The sequence below is a fragment of the Colletotrichum fioriniae genome (genome assembly GCF_027942845.1).
Source record: "Colletotrichum fioriniae strain IMI 355084 chromosome Unknown scaffold_10, whole genome shotgun sequence".
Lineage (NCBI taxonomy): Eukaryota > Fungi > Ascomycota > Sordariomycetes > Glomerellales > Glomerellaceae > Colletotrichum > Colletotrichum fioriniae.
The window spans coordinates 898102-922110 of NW_027076846.1; the positions used below are offsets into that span (position 1 = coordinate 898102).

The 24009-nt window shown below is 51.2% G+C and overlaps 6 protein-coding genes across 6 annotated transcripts; 2 read left to right on the top strand and 4 right to left on the bottom strand.

Moving 5' to 3' along the window:
• Nucleotides 1-345: 345 nt before the first annotated feature.
• N0V96_008302 (uncharacterized protein) lies at nt 346-1640 on the bottom strand (the record flags this gene model as incomplete). The annotated part of the gene is made up of 3 exons (XM_053192733.2): nt 346-748; nt 810-1396; nt 1455-1640. The coding sequence occupies 3 exons, from the start codon at nt 1638-1640 to the stop codon at nt 346-348; spliced, it is 1176 nt and encodes a 391-aa protein (XP_053049673.2).
• Nucleotides 1641-6511: 4871 nt separating this feature from the next.
• On the top strand, nt 6512-8286 carry N0V96_008303 (uncharacterized protein; the record flags this gene model as incomplete). Its single annotated transcript, XM_065758286.1, has 2 exons — nt 6512-7494; nt 7914-8286. The coding sequence occupies 2 exons, from the start codon at nt 6512-6514 to the stop codon at nt 8284-8286; spliced, it is 1356 nt and encodes a 451-aa protein (XP_065613041.1).
• Nucleotides 8287-9502: 1216 nt separating this feature from the next.
• On the bottom strand, nt 9503-13759 carry N0V96_008304 (uncharacterized protein; the record flags this gene model as incomplete). The annotated part of the gene is made up of 1 exon (XM_065758287.1): nt 9503-13759. The coding sequence occupies one exon, from the start codon at nt 13757-13759 to the stop codon at nt 9503-9505; it is 4257 nt and encodes a 1418-aa protein (XP_065613042.1).
• A 224-nt stretch (nt 13760-13983) lies between these two features.
• Nucleotides 13984-16011, bottom strand: N0V96_008305 (uncharacterized protein; the record flags this gene model as incomplete). Its single annotated transcript, XM_065758288.1, has 1 exon — nt 13984-16011. A coding segment is annotated over one exon (2028 nt), but the record flags the coding sequence as incomplete, so codon positions are not given.
• A 2118-nt stretch (nt 16012-18129) lies between these two features.
• Nucleotides 18130-20453, top strand: N0V96_008306 (uncharacterized protein; the record flags this gene model as incomplete). The annotated part of the gene is made up of 2 exons (XM_065758289.1): nt 18130-18556; nt 18652-20453. 2 exons carry the CDS (start codon nt 18130-18132, stop codon nt 20451-20453), a joined length of 2229 nt encoding a protein of 742 aa, XP_065613044.1.
• An 850-nt stretch (nt 20454-21303) lies between these two features.
• On the bottom strand, nt 21304-22891 carry N0V96_008307 (uncharacterized protein; the record flags this gene model as incomplete). Its single annotated transcript, XM_065758290.1, has 6 exons — nt 21304-21437; nt 21554-21731; nt 21830-21946; nt 22015-22044; nt 22153-22283; nt 22693-22891. 6 exons carry the CDS (start codon nt 22889-22891, stop codon nt 21304-21306), a joined length of 789 nt encoding a protein of 262 aa, XP_065613045.1.
• Between the last annotated feature and the right edge of the window lie 1118 nt (nt 22892-24009).

The window sequence follows — 24009 nt, forward strand, 5'->3', positions numbered from 1 at the left end:
GCCAGTTGGTGTGCCTCACCGCATATCGGGCTTCAAGACATTACGAGGTAGTATTCGCCCTGGCTTTTCGCACGTGCAATCGCTCATCGAACTTGGGGTACCAATGTGATCACCAATACTTCAAATTTCATAGTCATTCATAAGGTCATAATACTGCTACTAGGCTATAGCTACTTGCCTACAATTTCGAAGTCTGTCCTGGTAATTGCAATTCCCTGAAAACGCTGCTTGTGTTTGGTGTCATCAGAACGGACAATGTTTGATAACAGTAACCAAGAAGAGCATGACTCGGAGCAAGATTCGTATGGCGCTCACTGCTTTACAACGCAAATGTTTTCCTCAGAGTCAAGCCTGGAGAGCCATAGGACAACCCCTAGCTTGACTAATCCTCTCTCTCGTGCGTTCCATGTACTCCTTACCTTTGCATCTTTGTGCATCAGGGCCAACTTCCGGGATGGTGTATCCGTCCGGGTGATACTTTGAGCCCTCATCGCCAGGCAAGTGTCCACCAATCAGTCTGGTATAGAGAGCAGAAGGACTCCATCGCCACCAGAAGCTCGGCTTGACATAGTATGGGTGCGCGAGGTAGCTTGGCAAGTACATTCTGCCGGTCTTCTTATCGACATCTTGGATCATTGGGTTGGTCCACCATTTCGGTCGCGGTAAACAGAAGTACTTGAGGATATTACGCCTGAAAGCGACTAGGTTCTCGAAAATGAAGAAGTCCAACTTGCTGGGATCCTCGTACCTAAGTCAAAATGGGTCAGCTATCCTGTTGGCCCGAGACATCAGTCGGTCGCGCTACTCACCCCATAGCTCGTCGGAGCACAGGTTCCATCAGGCAACGCAACTGCCTGAATACAAAGTTATGCGTGAACTTGGGGAAATCCATCAGAAGCAGAGTGATATTCGCATGTGCCAGCTTTTCATTTGAGATAGCGTGGACCATGTTGTGCTCCTGGTACTCCAAGCACCACTTCTGCAGGGCTTCCAACCAGGCTAGAGCATCATCTTTTTGACTCATGTGGGGATTCAAGCACTCATATGAGATGCCCATCTCGTTGCCCAAGTCTTTCCAAAAGATAGCCAGGGCATTCTTCTCGAACATGGTCAAGTCCCTCCATTCGTATAGTGCGGTCCAGCGCATAGGTTCGAGCACGAAGAGGCTGAGGGTGTAGAGCATGTCGTCGTTGGATATCTTCCCGGCCTCTCTCCAGCGGCTATGGAGGAAATTGACGCGAGAAATGGCATCTATGTTGCGTCGAGAGTCTGGTGTGTTGTAAATGATTTCGTACATCAACACGCCGGTGTCTGTCCGACGCTTCGATGCTGTGCGATCTCCTGAAAGCTGGCTAGTGGCTACCAAGAGCTTGGATATTGTTGGAATTCCATATGTCTGCGGACAGTTTAGCTCGAAGGCCTACTTCGGCACCGCTTCTTGCTTCTTGACTAACCTTAAAGAGTGCGAAAGACACGGATGTATAAAATGTTATGGGGAACTCCCTTTCCGAAAGCTCACGCATAATCGAAGCTGCGTCTGCTAACGGCAATGAAGCAATTTCTTCTCTTGTCTTGTACTGGGGGAACCTCCCCTGGAACGCATCTCGGCGACGGTATCGCAGGGCCCGAACTACGAGCATGTAAACGGTGATTACCGCAATCACTGGTAAAAAGTACATGGTGGATTTCTTCCTAATTCGCAGATGAAGAACAAGAAGGGTGGGAAAATGAATGTCATGAAAGCGAAGATGACGAGACCGAGTGGCCTTTGTTTTATTATTCCCTAGTCATCATGCGGTGCGACTTTGGAAAGGAGTTTCCACATTACCCTAGACAATGCATCTCATTTAGCCCATCTTCTCGTTTTTTTGACCCCTGGCCCTCGGGTGACGCCCCAAAATCGTCTTCTTTTGACATCAACCACGCGAGTCGACTTACACGTGTGATGCGGGGGTGTCTCAGAGCCACCAATCATCAAATTGGGTAAAATTTATGCAGTAGTGCAGATCTGCCGGGACGGGGGCGTTCTGTGGTGCAGTTGGCGCAAGCCAAGAGAATTAGAACAGTAGTTAATGGGGCTAAATCTGACCAAAAACCGGAGCCCGTCGGGCTTCCGGGTACGACTATCAGACGAGGTTTGAACTGAATCGAGTTAGCTGGTCAGTTGGAGTCATACAATTCGACTCAGACCTAATCGGATTGGGAGGCATTGAACTCCACGTCGTCGGAAAGGGCAATTCCCAATAATTTGGGTCACACACGGGCCAGGCGCCATTCTCCTAGGACTTGGACCGTCCCCGGATGACAGCTAATTGCCTCCCCGGAAAGCAAGTTTCCTTAATTTACCCAGTGACCACGATGATGAGTATTCCAGATAACAGTTTTCTGATTCGTCGACCGACGCTGAAGGTCGCGACCTAGATGCTTCGCTGTCGGTTTGGTTCAACAATCGAAGCTTCGGCAGGCTCTCGTCACACTGAGGAATTGCCCTTGTGAGGCATCTGTTTCCGCCGGTTGCGTAGAGGGTTTAAATTAAACTCATGGGGCAAAATAATGAAACTCAGAGCTAAGTTGGCAGATCTTCGATCTCGGTGATGACCCACCCATGTTGAAACTGTCAATGGGACTGATAGTCCAACTCTAGATGTAGTCGGTGAATTTCCACACTCACCTTCTTGACTCGACAGTATCTGTGAGTCCGGGGTAGTGTCTGTGCCACATTTGACTTGGTTCAGTCGTCTCAACATCCGATTTTCAAGGCAGTCACGAGGTATATTCAACCCGCAAAATTCGGTCACTACGGCACGATGCAATATTCGTGAGATGTTCGTGAACGATGAGTCAAGGCGGATACTTTGCGTTGGAGTCATAGCAGTCTATCGCATGCCGACGTACTGATTCAGCGCCTTTAATCTACGATGCAAGAAAACCTCAACTTTCAGCGTGCTGGCACGAAGGGCTCGTTGACGTAAGGTAAGCGCCTAAAGGTCGCGACCGGGACACCCGGCCAACTTTGCTAAACTCCCAACTCGAACTGATACTGGTCTGTAAAATATACGTAAACCAGAGTTCGACTCTTTAGCTTTTTGAGTCAGTCATTCCGGGCTCGAGAGATGGACTTCCGCTCGGTGGCCCCATCAGCTAAATATCTAGCCTTGACGTGGATGACGACACGTCGTATGCCAACAGCCAAATTTAGCAAGCAAACCTTTTACTCACAACTTTCGCAGTTCTAAACAAACCAAATACTGTACTTTCTTATTTATCCCTTCGGATGTAGGCGCGGTCTCTATGAAAAGATGTCGTACGATGCCCGGACCTCCCGGCCCGTGAACATTGGTGGCATTAACATATGACCTCGGCAATAGTAGAAATACACTTGGTCGCATTGCAAATGCAACACACATGTTCTTGGGCTCAACCTCGAAGTGTCGAATAAATAGTCCGAACAACCAAGTATCATATTGTCCCAAAGTGCTGAAAGTTACTTATGCAATGACTCTCGTTTTCTTTTTTTTTTTTCTTTTTCTGAGGAATCATAAGACTAAAGAGACTAACACATCTCAAATCAGGAGCACTGTCTAAGAAACGAAAAAGGCTGTTGAAACGTACACACGGTGCTCGTTAGACGACAAAGATGCTATCCTCAAGGGATTCGGTCCTCGGGTGTTCTATTGACACGGATTGAGCTACCTAACACGCCGCATCTACATCAAGGGTAACGCCCTATTCAGGTCATCTCTAGCTGTTCACATGACTCTCATCTTTCGAATAAGAAACGAAGAGTACGTCTTCCTATTCACCCATAGGGAACCGCTAGTCAAGATTTTTGCAGGCTTATATAAATCAATAATAATATCTAGGTAGCATAGCTAGCTACATATATGTCCTTAATTAGAAATGGTGGATATGGGGCATAGAGTAGAGCGTACTGGTCATGTACCATGTACTCGCCCACCGATTCCAGCCCTATATTGTTTGAAGAGCAGTTCTTGAACACATCGATCTAGGCTGAAATGATGTGTATTGAAAGCAATAACCTTTCATGTGAGATTTCAGAAGTAATTAGTTCGCTCTATATGATACCACAAGTCTGCCGTTTGGCAGCTGGCGATATTTCAGGAACGATAGGTACAAATGAGTTAGGTCTGATCCCTACTTTCTTTACGTCGATATTTACAGAGTTCCAGGTTGATTTAGAATCCTAATCCCAAGTGCTTAGGTATACTGACTCTAGATCAGTCCTTAACTGTGAAAACCTAGCTTACCGAGTGTGCAGAAGTAGCGAGTAGCACAAATGCCAACTGGTCTTTATGCTCGACAATGATGAATCAGTACGTGAAGAAATGTGCTTGACTCACAATCTGATTATATTCATAGATTCTGGGCCTAAGGAAAAGGGTTCTAGCCTCTGATATTTCTATCTCGCTGTTCCGATGCCACACAAAAGTGACGCTTGTGAGATAACAATTTCTTCCTTATTCTGTTAAGGAGTAAAACCAAGAATTATTGATACTAATCTCATTAAGCAAGAAAGTCCTTTGATGAGTGTGATAACATGTTGGCCACCTTTTTTGCCGGTCTGAGCCTTGGCAGTGGTAAGTACTTTGTTGATACTTAGGTACGTACTTAAGGTACCGAAGTAGAGTAAAGTTAGATGATATACCACCATATCTTGCGATGTACTCAGAATTTATCATGAAGCCTAGGATCAGTTAAAAGGAGCCGACGGATGCCCCATGATAAACCGAAACACCTATCTCAAGATGGCAGTTGAAGACATTGTTTCACTCTCATATACGCGTGATCAGTACTCCCACAAGACTACAGCCCCTCTGCCTGAATGCTACCAAAAAGTTGCGAATTTCATACGCTCTGTTACGCAGCTTTTACAGCCACTGTTATCTTTCACCTAATTCATTTCGCATTTGTGGTGACGTCTGTGGTGATCGGCGTACTATGTCTCTATCCTTCTTGTTTCCATACCCGGGTAAGTACCCAGCTGCAGAAATCTCAAGGAGACAATCCAATTTGGGTATGCAATATGATAAGAATCTGAGTTTCCCAATTTCCTCCATCATCACTTCAGACAAATAGCCTTGTCTTCAACATTCATCCAAGATGATGCGTTAGTAGCCCGTACAGTGTACCTGTAGTGTTCTCCGAAGGCTGAACTTGATGAAGTATTGCAAAAATGAGTAGAGAGAGTATCCATATTGCATCAAATGTGAAGAATGGACAAACACTGCAGCATAATTCGAATTGAAGGTCGTGCGGGCTCGGGCGTCGTCCAGAATATGGGCTATCAATCAAGGTTCTGGACCTCTCTGTCCAAGCTGCCTTTCTTCCGCGCTAGTCTCAACAGATCGCCGATTGCTGCAGCATCAAATTGTATGGTTCAAATTCGGCAGTGCTTATTGCGTAACTACATGGAGACTTGTGCGTCCGAGAGAAAAGCAATATATTCACGTTGCCTACAATTCTCCATGAGAGAACTCAATGCGTCGGTTGACCACAATTCAATGGTCAACCCTCCCCCGATCAATCCTCTCATAGTCTCGCATTCCATTTATGTCTTCTGCATGCCTTGATACCGGATACTTAGATTGGAAGATTGCTTATGTGTAACATGCGGAAACAACGCTGCAAATGTTGAGAGAAATAGACGCATTCACTCTGGAAGTTGGACAATAGCTCGTGGTAAGGTTTGACACCGTGATTGAAACTTAGAAACTTCCCTCATATTTACAAAGACATCGATGCGCATCTATGCCTAGTTCCAACGGGAGGAGAAACGGTCCGTCAATCCGCACGCCCATGCAAAGCCGCATAACCTCACCGAGACTTACGAGTCATTTGCGCGGAAGAATGAATGGGAAGGGCGAGCCGCCGCTCTGCCCCTAGCTCCCTCCTAATGCCCACGTTCCCTACTGCCTACCGCCCGCAGCACTGGCCCCATTTTGGCAAAGGCCAGTGACCCCGTTAGCGTGGGAGAGACCAGGCGTTCCAACCCGCGTTATATCCCCCACGAATCCACACATCAAACCTCGAAACCTGGGGGGGCCCATGGGCAGCGTGGTGTGAGAAGCGGAGTTTCTCGCAACCTCTTGAGGCTTGACAACTCGTTTCTGGGGCCTGATCATCAACGTCATTGGCCCACTACCGCGCTTGAATCAACAGGGACTTATGCGGGGTTTTCCCTCCGCAAGTAACATGGGAACATGGGCAATGGGCACACCAGAAACATCGGACGACCTAGCAGGCCAGCATCAGCCATTGAGCCATGTTGATTCCTCCCGAAGTTAAAGCGGATGCTGCCATTCCCCAGCCATCAAAGACCGAGCCGAGCGATATCTGTTACTTTGAACGCCAAGGAAGAAACGCAACCCAATGGTACGCTATGGATCCTAGACAAACGATATATAACAACGACATGTCCCGTTCATTTAGTAGAACTTCTGCTTGAGGCATCACCATCCCGACCATTTTCTCAAATCTCGTATCCTCTAGAATGGGCCACGCAAAAGAAGCAAACGCCCAAGCCGTCGGTGCTGAACTGGCGGCCGTCCTACCAGACATCGGCCCCTGGTACAAGCAACCTCACATCCTCCGCCTCAACCTCTGCGTAGCCTCCCTCATCATGTGTGCCTCTGCGAACGGGTACGACGGCTCCATGATGAACGGCCTGCTCGCGCTACCCCAGTGGCATGCCTTCATGAAGCAACCCACAGGTGCCTGGCTCGGCTTCGTAAACGCCGCATACTCCCTCGGCAACGTCCTCGTGTACCCCATCGCCGCGTGGGTTTGCAACAAGTACGGCCGCAAAATGGGCATCTACGTCTCCTGGGTCTGTCTGGGCACCGGATCTATCCTACAGACTGCTGCACCCAACGACGCCGCCTTCGTCTGCGCTCGCTTCCTCATTGGCTGTGCCTCTGGATTCTTCCTCTCGGCGCCTCTGTTGATCACGGAAAACGCCTACCCTACTCATCGCGGGATGGTGTCTGCTCTGTATAACTGCGGTTGGTACTTTGGTGCGGTGGTGGCAGCCTGGGCCACGTACGGCACTAGAAACCTCGACCACTGGGCGTGGAGACTGCCCTCGCTGTTGCAAGTGACTCTGCCTGTGCTCTCGATCCCTGGCCTGCTCTTCATCGGGGAGTCTCCTCGGTGGCTTGTCTCGGTAGACCGAACCGACGAAGCGAGGGCCATTATTGCTCGAAATCATGCCGGCGGCGATACCCACTCACCTCTCATCAACTTTGAAATGATGGAAATCGAAGATACTATCCGAGCCGAGAAGGAAGCTCACTCGGAGACAAAGTGGTCGGATCTCTGGGCTACCCCCGGAAACCGACACCGACTCTTCATCTCCGTCAGCTTGGGCGTCTTTGCACAATGGGTAAGTACCTCGAAATCAGCAGTCAAGATGGTATACTTATTTGACCCTAGTGCGGTGTTGGCGTCGTCAGCTACTATCTGGCCATGGTACTTGTAAGTGAACCTATCGAAATACACCTTGCACAATGGACCCAAGCTCTGACATGTGGCATCCTAGTCCTCTGTTGGCATCACCTCTGTCGACGACCAAACTCTCATCTCAGCTTGCATCCAAATCTGGAATCTCATCTGCGCCTCCACTGCTGCCATTATGGTTGACAGGGCCGGTCGGCGAGGACTTTTCCTTGCTTCGGTAAGTCGAGAGAAATCACATACCAAGATCTAACAACAACCACTGACAAGAAGACAGGGCACTATCATGTTGATCTCCTTCTCCATAGTCACCGGTCTCTCCGGCAGCTTCGCCAACACAGGCAACGCTCCAACCGGCACGGCAGTGATACCCTTCCTTTTCATGTAAGACTGCCCCCATAAATGAGCAACCCAACAAAACCAACTAATCACTTCCACAGCTTCTACCTCGGCTACGACATCGCTCTAACCCCGCTCATGGTCTCCTACCCCGTCGAGATCTGGCCCTACCGCCTGCGCGCCAAGGGGCTCACAGTAGCCCTCATGGTGAGCATCGGCTGCGTCTTCTTCAACACCTTCGTCAACCCCATCGCCCTTGAGGCCATTGAGTGGAAGTACTACTTTGTCTTCCTCGCCGTCCTCGTCATCATGCTCATTAGCGTCTGGTTCTACTACCCCGAGACGAGAGGCCGAACGCTGGAGAACATGGCCTATCTGTTCGACGGCGAGTCTGCCGAGGTGGGCACAGGTAATGCCTCGAGCGCGCTTAAGGAGGCGGAGGCTTCCCATGTGGAGGTCACGCACAAGAGTTAGATGGTGGATACGGCATGGTGTCGCATGCATAGGTCTAGATTCATATGGGTCTATGGGGGAGAGTGGAAAGTCAGGCGTAGGATGAAGTACCTTAGTACTAATCGACCATTATCGAGATATTGGCAACGCAGGATCCCTTGCCCTGACAACTGCGTGACGGTGATTCCAACCTTGGTTGAGATGGCTGGTCGTGGAGAGTTCCCATACCAACGGGGCCGTTCCTCGAATCAGAGAACAAAACCTGGGATCACATTGGACATACGGTTCAACCTGTTCCAGCTCAGAGCCGTTTAGGAACTGTTACAATGACGTTCTCAGACTCCCATAGACGTAAAACCTTCTCTCCCAAATCTGCTAGTCACTTGACTCTCTTCTCGTAGCATTCCACATCCCAAGTGCGACGCTCACCCACAGCCCCTATTAACAAGGATCTCCGCTCCCCCAAAAGTCCATCCCCAGCCTCACCCCTGTCCAACCCCATAACGGCAAAACGACTACCAACGCTCATTGGATAACTTCTCCCCCTTCAGCAACCGGGATGGGTAACAATCCGGCGGCTCTTAGCTTCGGCATCCAACGCGGTGGCCGCCCGCGCAAATTCCGGAACCGAGAGCAGCAGCGTCAAACAGACAAACTGACCACCAAGCGCGACACATTGTCCGACACTCCCCGCGATGAGTTTATGCTAGCACGCCGATATTCCCCGGACCCGAGCTAAGTTCATCGAAAAAAGAAAAAAAAAAACTCCCAATACGCGTGTTCTCTTGAGCCATGTTCGGACTAGAAGCGACTTCAAATGCAAATGAGACTCGGTGACTCGGTGAGAGAGACAGAATTGACCTGCTAAATCCTAAGCCTGCCAAGGTCTCACCCATGCTCCAAGAGTCCTGCTTCCGCGTCACGCCAAGATTCCTCGTCAGGCAGCTGTAGGCGCCTTTTGTGCATGTTGAAGCTGGTCTTTCCTCGTAGTTGTGAAAAGAGTCTGATACATGGCGGCGCTATCTTCGGCCTTGGTATGGAAATAGAGGGGAAATTGCGAGTCCTGGACCCAGCAGCCAGGCTAGGCACGCGTCCTGTAATACCTTACATCACCTTACACAAGTGACAACAATCGCTTTCATTTGACCATTTCTGGAATCTCTTTACCGCGGGAGCCGCGAAAGTTTGTAGATTGTCCGGCTGCAAAGCTGGCAATCATTCGTATGATAGCGCTAACTTAACGAGCCCAGAAAACATCGTTCAGATCAAGCGACTCATCATCGTCGTCGTCGTCGTCCGAATCATCCACAGCGTCGACCCGCCTGAACAGCTTCAACACCCCCTTGTTCCCACACGCAGCCGCGACATCGACCGCCGTCTTCCTGCTCTTATCCTCCAATAAAGGATCCAAACCCTTCGCCGTTAGAGTCTTGAATCGTATAACGTGGCCCTCCGCCGCAACGTGTAACAAGCTCCGTCCGTCATCATCTAGAGCCCCGAAGTCCGCGCCCGCCGCCTCGAACGCTCCAATCCCGCCCTCTTCGTCGTAGAACTGCGGGTCACGATTGTGCGTGTAGACCTCATACTGCTTGTGCTCAATTCCCGCGTAGTACCAGAACAGAGCCGTCTCGCCCTTGGAATTGCGAGCGTTGACGTCGCATCCGCGCTCGACGAGCGCGTTGAACAGCAGTCGCATAGAGGAGACCCAGAGCATGCGAGAGAGAACGTGCAGGACGGTGTTACCTTCGTTGTCTGCAATGAGGGGGTTCGCCCCGGCTCTAAGAAGTGCGTCGGCGGCGGTCGTCTTCTTTTCGTAAAGAGCTCGGTGGATGGCTAGGTACAGCGGCGTCTTCCCCTCATTGTCTCTTTGATCGATAACTAATGGGTGCTTCTCTATCGTGTAAGTGAGTGACTTTTCGATGATTGGTGTCTGATAGATTCGCTTTGAAGGGGGCCTCAGCATGTGGTGAAGTATGTTTTGCCTCTGGCTGTCTCGTGCTTCTACGTCCACACCGAGGGAGACAAGATGATCGAAGAGCGATATCTCTTTCGATGTCTGGGGATCCCATGAATCTCCTGGTAATAAGCCCAAGGGCACATCGGGACCCCGTATAGAGGAGCAAGCAGCATGGAGAAGAGTTCGACCACTGCCATCACGATGATTTGCGTCGATCGCCGGCAGCTTCAAGAAGGGATGCACGATGTGTCCATCAGCTAGAAGCTGGTGTAGAACGACACAGTCCTCATGTAGGTGCGGCTCGAAAGAGTAGTCTGGGTCACCCACAGCGTCAAAACCATCGGGCCTTTCGTCAAACATATACGACCTTTTAGCTTGCCGCCGGGAGTAAATCTTTTGATGGGAGCAGTCTTCCCCAGAGCATCTCGAGAAAGTAGAGAGCGGGTCGGCTCCATGGGACAAGAGGACCTCGATCAAGCTAAGAGCCGCTGAGTGAAGCTTGGCTCTCTCCTTCTGGTCGTAAGTGTTGATACCAGACTTCGCCGCAACGCGATGCAAGGGGTACCACTCAGCGTCTGGAAGCCTGCTCAGGTCCCACCGACGGTTCCCGGATTTCCAGGGTTCTTTGTCGTCCTTCTCGATCCGAATGTTGGCATTACCCCCGGTAGACAAGAGAGCATCGAGCACTCCTGGTTGCATCTCGTTGATAGCACCAAAGATCGCATCTGCGTGAACTATCGCGCCGTGCTTTACCAAAACACGAGTCAGGTCGACATTATGTCCTGCATAGGAAAGACAGCTTCGTCCAGCCATGTCCACAGCGTTAACATCTGCTCCACCCAGGATCAACTGATAAGCTGCGTCCATGTGGAATAATCCGACGCCATCTTCCGTGCCCAAGGCCATATGAAGTGGCGTCTGCCCTCTTGAGTTTCTAGTTTCGAGCCCTGCACCCCTACTGATTAGGAACGGTAAAGCTTGAGCCGCATGCCACCAGTGATAGCCTTTGGCAAGCCAGTGAAGAGCTCTATCTTCATTGATGTCAACCCCAAAGGTCTCTACGAGGAGACGGACCATGTCGAACACGGGAACCTCCTGGTGGACTGCCTGCAACAGGAATGCTTGGCGATATTCAATGCCATTGTGGTTTGACACGTCGTGGGCCCGTGTCTTATTGTGGCCAAATCCAGGTTGTTTTCCGTCAGCCGGAGGGTGCCAAGTACCGTCTTCGACCTGCGCTTGAGACATGAGCAAGCCAATGCGGTTGACAAGAGAAGTATAACCTCCTCTGACAAGGGCCCCCAAGTTGGTAAGCCCACTGATCTGGTGAGGAGCCAGGAAGTCCACGCCCAAATTGAACAACTCTTCAATGGCATCGTACTCGCGACGTCTTAGTCGCGTGATGAACAAAGTCTCATTTGCTTTGCCTGGCACAATGACTCCAGGCTCACGGAGTGCCTTGCATGTGGCGTCCAGTCGGTGAGGGATGAGCTTCTCGTCAAAGTTAGGTAGTCCCTGGCCAAGCTGTGCTGCTGCTTGCGAGCTCTTTAAGGATTGCTTCTTGGCTGCACCTGATAGACACTTTAACGCGTAGTCTCGACAGCCAGAAATGGTGGTATCGGTTAGAGACCCATATGCTGTGTCAATCGTGCCCCAGAGGTTTTGCTTGGTCAGATCAGCGCCGTGTTCCAAGACCATCTCTATAATCTCTTCGAGTCTTGCCGTGTCCTCGAGGGAATCGAGTTTATCCCTGCCGTTGCGCCCACCGCCCGGATATGGACGTGTGGCATCTTCCTTCGTAAGACCCCCACACGCCCCATTCTCCTTGTCGTGAGGTAATTTCCTACGCCATAGTTCGAGCTCATCCTCGAACCCGGTAACCGCAAGCCGTAAACTCACTCCCTTGACATTGGCTCCAGCGTCAAACAACATTGACACTACCTCTGGTCTCCCTGAGAGAGCAGCGTAGTACAGTGGTGTGCAGTCACAACCGTTTATGGATCCGTTGGCTGTGGTATTGACCCCAGTGATTGGGCTAGCACTCGTTGCTCTCAGCCAGGCTCCTTGCCTAATCTGACTATCAAGGGGTTTGTCCAAATCTCGTCTGTGGAGAGCATCAAGAAGCATGCCAACAATGTTGCCCTGCCGACATCTAGCAGCGAGGTGAAGCGGCGTCAATCCTTCGTATGTCTCAATCGTAGGGTCCGCACCGGCATCAAGCAGCTTTTTGGTGAGATACTCTGACACGGTTACGGCTAGATGTAACGGGGAAATACCGTCCTTGTCGCGAACATCAATGTCTTTGGTAAGAGAAATAACCAGTGAAAGGCAGGTCTCGTCTTTGTCGATGTGACTACCTTCGGTCGTGGTACAAAGCCGATGAAGTGGTGTTCGACCACGATTATTGGGTTGATTGACGTCAAGTCCTAAGTTGAGCAGCATCCTCAGCATGTCGAGCATGTCCTTGGGTCTGTAGTCAATATGGATTCGCCAGCATAACTCATGAAGCAAATTGTTGCCCCAGTAGTCTGTGTCATGAACGTCCAGACCCAGGCCCACAAGGAAGTCAAAGGTGGAAGGACCAGGGTTCTGTTGACCGAAAGAGGCCAGAGGCACTTTTTGTGACTTGACTACCTCGTGTAGAAGGGTCCTCCCCTCAAAGTCTCGAGTTTTCAATAAGGCACCCCGTTCCAGAAGCTTCATGATCGTATCCTGCAAGTCCTTCTCTGAACTGGAGGCCTGTCCTGAGACAGTCTGAAAGAGAAGTGTTGCGCCATGTTTGTCCCTCGTATTGATATCCACGCCGGCTTGAATCATGACGGTCATCAAATCGAAGGCTCGGGAGTTCCGCGAGAACATGGCATCCATGGGCGTTTGTCCGGATTTGTTCCTCAAATTTAAGTCTGCGCCAGCGCGTAAGAGCGCTTCTATGACTTGAGGTTCGGCGCTGTAGGATTGCAAGGAAATGTGCAAAGGCCCATTGCCGTTGTTATCAACGATGGTGCAGTCGGCGCCGTACTCGATGAGCTTGAGGGTCGTATCTGTATGGCAGTCTTCGAGTGAGATAAGAAGCGGCGTTTTCCCATTAGAAAGGGCCCTCTTATTGATTTCGGCCTTACCAATTTCGACGAGAAGAGACAGAGACTCAACCAACAACATCTTCACGTGAAGGGCAGTGTAGCCATCGTCATTGACGACATTGACATCGACGCCTGCGTCAAGCAGAATTCTCAGCCATACGGGATTGCCGGTTGTTATGTGCAGTAGAGAATTACCAGAAGGAGATCGATCGTGAATGTTGGCCCCCTTCTCTATGAATAACTCTAGCAGGCTCTTGAGCTTATCTGGTTTGGCTTTTGGATAATTTCCTCTGCGAGACTGTTCGAGAGCGGCGAATAAAGGTGTGATTCCAATAATTCGATTTTGGTCGTTTCCATCGTGAGGCAGGAACACTCTCATGCCGCCCATCCCAGCAAATGCATCATAAAACTCACATCGGATTGTTGGGTCCGCTCCCTCATTGAGGAGAAGCTCCATGGTCTTGATGTGAGCGCACTGGCTTGCCATGAATAGAGGTGTCCCGCCGCGGACCTTGCGATTGATATCAACCTCAGGATGTTGGAGAATCCGTTGGACTAAATCGTGCTGGCCCGATCCAGCAGACCAGGCAAGGGCTCGATGGAGGAGTTCTTCATCTTTGAGAAAAGGCAGAAATGCCTCCAGGGCTTTCAGGTGCCCATTCTGGCAAGCATACTGCATAATCAAAAGGTCAGCAAAACGATCGATAGTTGCGCAGACACGTGGTCGGCAGAGACACTGTTACTGACCATCAGGGGTGTATGTCCGATAGACCGAGGTGCGTTTCCGCACCGACGCCCCGGGTTCTCCCTTGTCTTCTCCGTCAAGGGATTGACTCCAGCGCTCAGGAGGACTTTGATAACCTCTGGATGGTTCTTCGAGGCGGCCTCGTGCAATGGCTTGCGACCACTACTAGTCTCATCATGATCGGGATTTGCACCAGCGTCTATGAGGACCTGAATAACGTCGGCCATCCCATTTGTAGCAGCCTGCCATAAGGGTGTCATACCGTAAACGTCCACCGCGTCTATCTCGGTCTCGGGAGACAGAAGAAGATGTTTTGCGTATGCAGTGAGCCCATGCATTGCAGCGATGTGGAGAGGCGTTATGCCAGAGTTAGCATTACCGATTGTGAACCACTGGAGTTTGATCCAGATATCCCGAGAATCCGGATCACGCATTAGCTTATCCAGTGCCACATTGATGTCGGTCTGATCATGGCCTGTGGCTGTTGATCTAGCAACATGGACATGCCAATTATCCAACGCATATGCTAAGAATGGATAATTGAGCTTGAGTTTGACAATTGGAGTGTCTCGTGCTTCTTTGCTTCCGCCGAAGACCCCGGAAAGCAGATACGCCAGACATGCTGAGCCGAGGCAAGCATGCGTGTCTCCACAGCGAAATACAGGGTAGCCGGTATCAGATGATGATCTGGTTGTGCCCTTGAGGTATTCTGTGAAGGAATGGTGGATGACACAGACAGTTTCGTCCGGCAAGATCTCCAAGAGAGGACCACATGCAGCTCTAACGAGGTCTTTGGTGCCCTTCAAATCATGAGCAACGTCGTTGGAGGTAACGTCGATCATCTCAGCTATCTCGAGGAGTCTAAGCGGACGGGTCGCATGAGTAACCCACTGCAGAATCAGACGTTGAACAGCGTCGGGGACTCCTGATCTGCGGGAGTGTTCGTGGAGCAAGTCGGTGTACATCTGGTTCATGTCGGCTGGTAAAGAGGCGAGAACTGCCTTCACATCGGCCCCTGCCTCGAGGAACGAGTCCATGGCCAGTTTGGCATAGAGAAAAAGGCCATTAGCCCGACCTGGAATGGCCTCCTGGATGAGTTGTCGATCATGGTCAGAGATATCTGAAACATTCAGTGCTTGTCGCACAAATGTCGAAATATCGGCATCGACTACGTCCTCTTGAAGACGAATTTGAATGCATTTGGCATGTCGGAGAGGACCCTCGACGGCGGGGACCGGACGACTTGTGATGAGGACTTTCACTTTCGAGGGATACCGACTACCAAGGTTGGCCAATGCCTGTAGAAAGACATCGTTGCCACGATCCATTTCGTCGAGAGCATCAGCGACGCAGTAGACTTTACCTGGCAGTCCCGAAAAGGCCAGTCGAAGGTCGTCCCATAGGTCTTGCATCGACATGGTGGCAAGTGATCGAGTTTTGTCGCTATATTTCTCCTTCACAACGTACCCTTTCAGAAGCTTCTGGAGTGGCGGGCTGTATGCCAAGACTTGGTCCAGCCAGTCTCTGAGAAGTGCAGCCGATTCATGATTCGCGTCAATAATTTGTCGAAAGAAGAAGTACAGTACCGGGCTCCCTTTGTCGTTACCCGAGAGTTCCTTGATGATCTTCGAAGCCAACACCGACTTTCCGGACCCTGGGATCCCTTTGACCCATAGCAGACCGGTACCTTCGCTCTGTAGCCATTGCTTGTAAGAATGGCTGGCCGTCAGCCAGTCTCCAGTACCTGGGATGTGCGAACCAAGATGCTTGCGGTACTCGCTGCTTTTGAAGTCGTATGAAGTGGGTCTCAGCCAGGCTCTGAGTTTCTCAATAACCTCGGGAGACTCGGGGAGAATATGTTCGGGATTGTAGTTGCTGACATCGTCGCGGTCGATAATCACAGCATCATCTTCGCTTTGAGAAGTCATTGCTTGTTGGCGACGGAACGAGTCCGAGGAACCTGCCTGACTTAGGAAAGTAGTCGGCCGAGGTCAGGCCCAAGTTGATATTGATTTGGATGAGCAGAAAATTGATGGCGAGGTAAAATGCTGATCACCCAGCAGCGATGAACAAGGGCTAAGGTGTGATTCAATAGAGAATTGCTAAGGTTCTTTTGACTCATATCACCGAACAAGGCGACCAGGCAGCTGCATGTCAACGGGGGTTGAGCTGTTGCCTGCGTGTATACTGCCTTAATAAGCGGGTTAACCGAGGCGGCTGCTTCCCGCGAGCTGTTGATTCCACCACTGTTGCCTGGTAGGATCGGCAACAATGGAAAGCAACGCCTTGGCTGCAGCCTTTCGATATTGTCAGACACAGTCATTGTTGCGTGAGGGGAAATGAGCTGATGGATCGGAAGTGTTCTGCCGCAACTGGAAAATTGAAGTACATGGTTGACTTATTGCCCAACATCATTGGCATTATTCGTGTCTAAGATAAGGCACTTTACATGGAGGAAGTAAAGATGAAATCTGAATGATTATCTATTGTCATCATCTGTCGCGAGTGGAAACTGGCTACAGTTTTGGCCAAGGGAAGTCCAAAAGACAAATAGAAGGTGGTAGGAGTTCATGAATGGGATTTGAAAGCCGGTTCATCGGCGCCAGGGAACTTCTTGAGAGACTTGGGACATGAAGACGGTTGGGCACGCATGATACTCAATATTCTAAGGAGCTATCCCGTCAACTGAAGAATGGCGTCATGCTGTCAGCATATTAAAGTATGCATATTTTCAGGGTAATAGCAAGTGTGATGTTGATCGAATCCTGTTTCCGTTATTCCCTCTTGAGATATGGCAAGTGCCTAGATGTAAGTTAGCAATGATATGGAGGTGCCTAGACTGATGCTAATCCGCAGCTAATGGGATGAGATAGAAAAAGAAAATCACTGTAAGGTCGGGCGGCTTGCAACCAATGAATGCTACGCAATTCATATACTCAAGGTACCTATGCAAGACGGTAAATATCTACTAGGCACCGCAGAAGATAAGCGCCATAACCGCGGATCCGTGGACCCTTCTTTACTTAGTGGTGTGCGTTATCATTCTCATGACAGCCCAGGGTGCCGACCCAAACGGACTCATCCGAGACTAAAAAGTGTGGGATAGTTGTGTGGTCGCATCGCAGGAGCCGTGCTACCCAGGCCACATAATCCATGTCAATGGAGGCATAAGGATCAGACGCGAAAGAAATGGGATAGGGCTGACAGCTTTCGGCCGATATCTGCAGTCTAAGATAGTAACACTCACAAGTTTGCCTGTAACCCCTGATGCAGCTAGGCCGAGGCTGGAATGTTTGCTTGCCAGTCGCCAGACTGACATGAACTGACCCCAGATATCCACTTTGTTAGAACTACGGATACCTTCTCACAAGTACCAACCACTGACCCTGCGCATTGGGCTACCTAGCATGGATGGACGGACTATAATAGCTGAATCGATGTATGGAGAGGAGGATGACGAGTGCGGAGAGCCAGCACAGTACGGCACTTGGATGCGTGGCCTGGGTTCCCTACTGGCAGCACTAGAAGAGTAGAACATCATGTTCGAATCCTGTTGGTCGGAAACCAAACATTAGAACTTAGGCAAGATGGCGGGGAGAAAGCGGACACGAAATGTCGACTTACCAACTGACTGGATGATGGGAATCTTTGATGATTTGGAATTTACGATGTTTTCCTTCCGGGGTGTCGCAGGTCAGTTCTGGGGCCCAAGCTCCTGGCTGGACCGGGGGTGCACGGGCCACACTCGGACACGATGCTCCGCCTTGAGATTTTGCGGCGTTCAATTGGTGGCTGGTGGTGGGGCTGCACCTCGACTTAGCTCTTTACTTACGTCATTACCCAGTCACTGCTGGCAGCTGCTGTGCTCATTCATTCCTTCCCGCATAAGGTAAGGTAAGGCAGCTAGCTAGCTGTGTCTGGCGACTTGGCTTGGATGGTGACGATTTTCAACGACACAGCATCAATTCCACACAAACAGGCCGACGATACCTTGGCCAGCTTGAGAACCTACCGTCCATCAACAACCCTCAAAGTGCATCGAACATTATACTAGGCTTCAACTGAAGTCGCATTACGAAATGATGTCCTTCTTCGGCTTCGGCCGCCCATCGCGCGAGGAACGCGAGCGCGAACCTCTACTGCCGCGTTACAACGACGACACAGCCTTGCAGCAGCGCCTGCACGAGAAGCTGCACACGTACCAGATGCTACGCGCCATCGGGAAGGGTTACATGCCATCTAATGAACAGCTCATCATCAACCTGCGCAGTCTACTGTCTGCTGACGTCCTCAACCCTGATACCCCCGACCTCAGCGACTCTGGGCGAGCCCTGGTTCTCAACGTCAAGCTTTTGATCAAGCAACTTATCGAGCTACTGTTGCATAAGAACGACAAGGACCAGATCCAAGATTTCATCTGGTATCTCACCAAGGCTCGTCTGTCAGTTGATGCGTACGACATCGGTGCACGAGCATCCAAGGCAAAGGCCAGAGCCGACACTGTAGCAGGTGGGTCGTCTCTATTTAAATAACACCAGCAACCCCACGTTGGCTCCAACCAAGGAAAGAAAGTTTGTTCAGAGTTTAAACTGACAATTGCCAAGCATACAAAAGCTTACAAACGGTGGGCTCCTTGTTATTAACCAACTCGGATTTTCGCCTGCTACTTTCGGATCTGAGCACTATTGGTCGAGAGGTCTTCCGCGATACTGCGTTCACCCTGTCGGACGTCTCGAAGCAGGCGGCTAAGGAGATTGAGCCCTCAAAAGAGGAAGAAGAAGCCGTCAAGCATCCCAACGGAGATTCGAAGCCTCCCCCAACCAAGGACGATTTCGAAGATGAGGTTGTCGACATCGCAAAGGTTGTCACTGACGGTGTTGCTCGTGTCGCTGGCGAAGCGGGCCAGAGCTTGACGGAGCATGTCACTGGCGACGAACAAGAGACCCTGGTACATAGGCTCAAGAGCACCATTGTCAATTTGCGCGAGAGAAAGGACTACTCCGACTCCGTATCGACTCTCTCATTACTCATCCGGCGATATTTGTTGGCCTATTCGCACGCAGTTTCCGACACTATCCAAGTCGCCCAAGAAGATATCGACACCAATCCAGAGGCTGATCGTGCGCTCCACAACTTTTGGCTGTTCTTGACGTCTTTGGGGAACCGCGAGCACTGGAACGATGTTGAGGCTCAGTTCAAGGCGGTCATGGAGCATGGTCACAGCGATCCAGAATTTGACAACCTCGTCAGACAGATCGGCAATCTGCTCCAGGACATACTGACGGATCCTGACTTCTTTGATCACGCCGAGGATCGCTTCAAGGAACTGAGAGCCAAGTCGAGACAGTTAACATCCGAGTCCTCAATACGCGATGATCTTGACGCTTTGTTAGAGAAGGTCTATCTTGCTCTCAACTCTGTGCTTCAAGACACAGATATCAAGAAGGCCATGAACACCACCAGAAGAATCCTGCGAATTTTATCGCCTGCACATCAATACACCAACGGCGAATTGGTGGCAGACTCCATCAACGTTTTCATACCCATGGTAGTACAGGCAATTCAGTACATCCCGATTCCTCGGGTGGAAGTATCGGTGCCGGCTATCGATCTTCTTTTGGAGAACCTTATTTTGGAACCGGGGCGCACTGTCAACAACAGCTCCTTCCTACCGTTCAAGATCAATGTTTCCACACAGAATGATGTCGAGATCCGCAAGGCCCGCTTCCGTACCACGTCCTCGGTGAAGACTCTGATGAGGATTACAGTATCAGGCTTGTCGATTGCTGCCGAAGACCTCGGATATTGGCTGCGCCTCCACTCTGGAATATTGAGGTTGGCAGATGCTGGCATTGCGGGTTTTCACCTGGATGAGCGTGGAATCGATGTTGCTATCGATGTGGAGGTTGGAAAGGAGCGGCTTGAGGACATATTGACGCTGCACAATGTCCGGGTCCGCATCCACCATCTCAATTACAGCCTCCGAAAGAGCAAGTTCTCCTGGCTCGCTTGGCTACTCAAGCCTCTGATTCGGCCAACGGTGAAAGCCGCATTGGAAGCTCAGATTGCGACTAGCATTGGCGAGCTGCTTCATTTCGCCAACAGAGAAGTCCTTTTCGCGCGCGAACGATTGAGGGCCACTCGTATTGCCGACCCGCAGGATATGTGGACATTCCTTAAGGCCGTGGCGGCCAGGCTGGTACCCCCCGAGGACCCCGATCTGTACACCCGTGTGGGTGTCGCGCAACCTGGACGGGGAGTTTTCAAGGGTGTGTATGCCCCTGGTAGTCTCGTTAAAATGTGGAACGAAGAGGCTGCGCTGGCAGGCGACCGAGTGCACGAGTATCAACGAGACGGGTGGCGCAATTCCATCTTTGATGTCGGAACAACAGGCACAACGCTTTAACGTTGCACCGAGTGCTGCGCGCGGGTAAAATGGCGCAGTCGCTGTCACGCCAGGGGAGCACAACGGTTGAGGCAGCCAAGGATGAGAGCAAAACAAGATCAGGCACGGTATGGACTCGAAACTGCAAAATATTTTTTTCTTTCGTTTCAATGTATTTCTAGAGGCAATAACACATGCAGGGAGAAACAGGACCTAGGCGAAAATGGCAAGTCGTATGAATCCAAGGCTACATTACGAAAACGACCATTTGCATGTGGGCTTGGGTCTTGAAGATTCGGGTGGTGGGTTGGACTACGGATGGCACTGTAACCATCTAATGCGCTGCACACTGCACGCCACGCAGATCACAGCAACATTCGGCGCAAAAGTTCCTCCTTGCTCACATAACCGTCCTCCCTTAACAAGTTGATGGGGGTGCAGTGACATTGACACGCCATCCAAATCGAGGAGGTGCACACTATCGCGATATCGATGCCAAGAGTGCATGATGGACATCTAAAGTGCAATCACTGCCATCGCTCTCTTTTTGCTTCCGAAATCCAAGACGACGTGGCACGGTGGCATTTCAAAGAAAGTTCGATTCATCAGCTGCCGTATCTAGTAGAGTTTGCTGCCCAGCATCACTACGAATATGGTCCCCGACCATCAGTAATCAACTAGTCAACAACGATCGATAAGCCCGAGGCGCGTGGAATCCACGGACTCGAGTAGAGTAGTTGGATCGAGTCATCCGAGCGTACGGAGTCTACCGATTACCTTATAGTGCGTATGATGACCATGCAGCGCGGTTCCCGGCGCGTGACATTTGCTGCGGTTCTCTCCCGAAAGTTACGTACGGGCCACCCGAAACCTACGTGTGCTTGAAGTCGGGACGTCGCTTTTGCAGGAATGCGGTCATTCCTTCATTGAAATCGCCAAGGCTGAAAGTCGAGTAGTAAAGAGATTTCTCCATGGTCATCCCAGCATCAAGATGGCTATTCTCGACTGTAGCAGGGTTAGCGAGTCAGAACACGGGGTCCGCACAGGGGCCCGCCCCCTCGATCCCTTGGTGGAATTCGGAGCCACCCCGTAGTAGCGGTTTTGGAGTCGGAGTAGCCCACCTGTGAGAACGGCTTGCTTCGCAGTTTTGGTCACGGGGCCCGACATGACGGCGATGCGCTCAGCGAGCTTCATGGCAGCTGGCACGACCTCTTGACGTGGGAACACCTTGTTGACAACGCCGAGACGCTCAAACTCGGCACCACTGGCTGAGTCGCCGGTAAGGACGAACTCCATGGCCTATAGCTGGTCAGTTCGTCGGTTTCAAGGTGAGCGCGAAGATTTCGGCTGTTAAAGTCGGCCAACACGAGTCAATCGGCTGGTTTTTGGCTACTCACCTTGTGCTTGCCCAACGCACGAGCTAGACGCTGAGTGCCGCCCGCGCCTGGGATCGTTCCGATCTTGATTTCTGGGAGTCCGAACGAAGCATCTTCGGCGGCGTAGATCATGTCGCACTGATCGTGAAGGGTCAGCCATTTGGGTTTTACCTCGCAGAAACATGTGGGGGCAACTCTTGACTTACTGCTAAAGCGATCTCGCAACCACCGCCCAACTTGAGGCTCTCACGTTAGCCTTGTTTCTGTGAGACACGCGAGGCAACAGAGAAAAAGAAAAGCACAGATCTTGGGAGGCGGCTCCCACTTCCGACACCACAACTTACTGCGAAACCAACTACAGCCGCGATGATGGGCTTGGAGAAGTTGGCAAAGGCGTCTGTTAGGTCCTTGAGAAAGGCGCGCTGGTGGGCCGCTGCCGTGGAGATCTGCACCAGCTCATTGAGATCCATCCCGGCTGCACCACAAAACGGATTAGCCAACGTCGCGCCTCCATTGGATTAGATTAGAGGGGGGGCCTGCCAGTGGGACCCTGGTGCGGATTTTCATGACGTTTCAGGGACTTGGAAACAAGAACGACAGCGGACATCCCCCTGTGTATCAAGTCCGTGGGGAATCAGATGGAGTTGAGATGGCAGTTGCTTGGTCGGGAAATCATTAACTGCCGTGCGCGGCGCCAACGATGATGAGTGTGCAGATGCACGTGGAAAGGCAAAGGAAAAAGGAAGTGAAGCCGAGGAAGACGAGTTGAGGACAGAGGATCCAACGACGGGGGTAAGCTTGTTGCGCCCCCCTCCAGACATGGTTTTCTGGAGCCCAACTCTGAAATCTGTCTCGACTGGTATGAGGAGAATTGCAAAACGTACCACAGAAGGGACCTTCAGGGCCACCAGTAACGACAACAGCGCGAATGGTCTCCAGGGCATCGAGATGAGCCAGAGTCGAAACAAGTTCGCCGATCATGACCTGAGAGAAGGCATTTCTCTTGGCCGGACGGTCAAATCGAACCAGGGCGACGCCCTTCTCGGAGTCGACCGTCAACTTGAGAGTGGTGAGGTTCTCCATGATTTCTCGGGAGCCGGGGGAGTTGCCGTACGAATAGAGCCACAAGAAGAATGAAAAAGAGTTTGAAGCTAGCGGATCACCGGAGTGCGACGACTGATTAAAAAACGTGGAAATTTGGAGGTAAGGCGAGGTGACTCAGGCGAGAGAGGGGCTGTGTTGTTGTTGGTGGTTTTGTTGAAGCAGCGTGCTCAGCACATGGCAGAGAGACAAAGAAGTCGAAGTCGTCGGATCTTTTCTTCTCCCGGGTGTTGCTTTCTTTCTTCCCAGAAACCCTTTTCTTCTTCGCCAGCAACAACATCGCCGCAATTTATTAGAGAATCCCACCCGGCTATGACCGAATTCGGCCGAGGGGAGTGTCGACCTGGAGTAGCGTCACATCTTGCCTGGGGGTGGGCTCGCAGAAGAAGAACAAAACTGGCATGAGGGTCTTCAAGGGAGAGGGGTGGGCGGCCAAACGGTCGACAGGCATCATGAGCCGCGGAAGCCAGGGTTGCCCCCGGGAGGATGTGCAGACAGGGGTACCATCCATGGCAGAAGCAAGGCACAACCCGCACAGGCGCCTAGCTTCCCTTCTTCCCTCCTCCTCCACGATCGCGGCACGTATGTAATGGATGGCACATGTCGACTGATTGACAACAACTTTGTCAGCCCCCCTGGTCATTATCCATCTCCAAGACGTCCGTCCTCCACTGCCGTGCCCCTTGTTACATCCCACGGCAACGCCTCGCAAGGACCGCGAGGTGCTCCATCGACGAGACAGAGGACGACAGCTGCCGCATTGGGCGGATGTGGTCCGGATTGCCCTCCGTTTTTCCCGGATTTGGACGTCTCGTCCGGCGTGGCCCCGCCGAACGGCCAGCGGTCCTGTTACCGCGGAATGGAGACAGTCGTTACGACAAAATTTCTGCCCACATCTAAAGGGGAGGAGGCGGATTCCCGACTGCTCCAGACGCTCCCTTGGCGGCCGTGCCTGTCACGACGAAATATAGTCTCCCTCTACTCTTAGTCTCTCTTGCGCTTGCATCCATGGTCACGGATCCGCTTCTCCGTACAGTTACTGCATTCGTTCATCGAGGGATCCCGATCACATCCATAGTCTTGCAAGGTTCCTTGTAAGT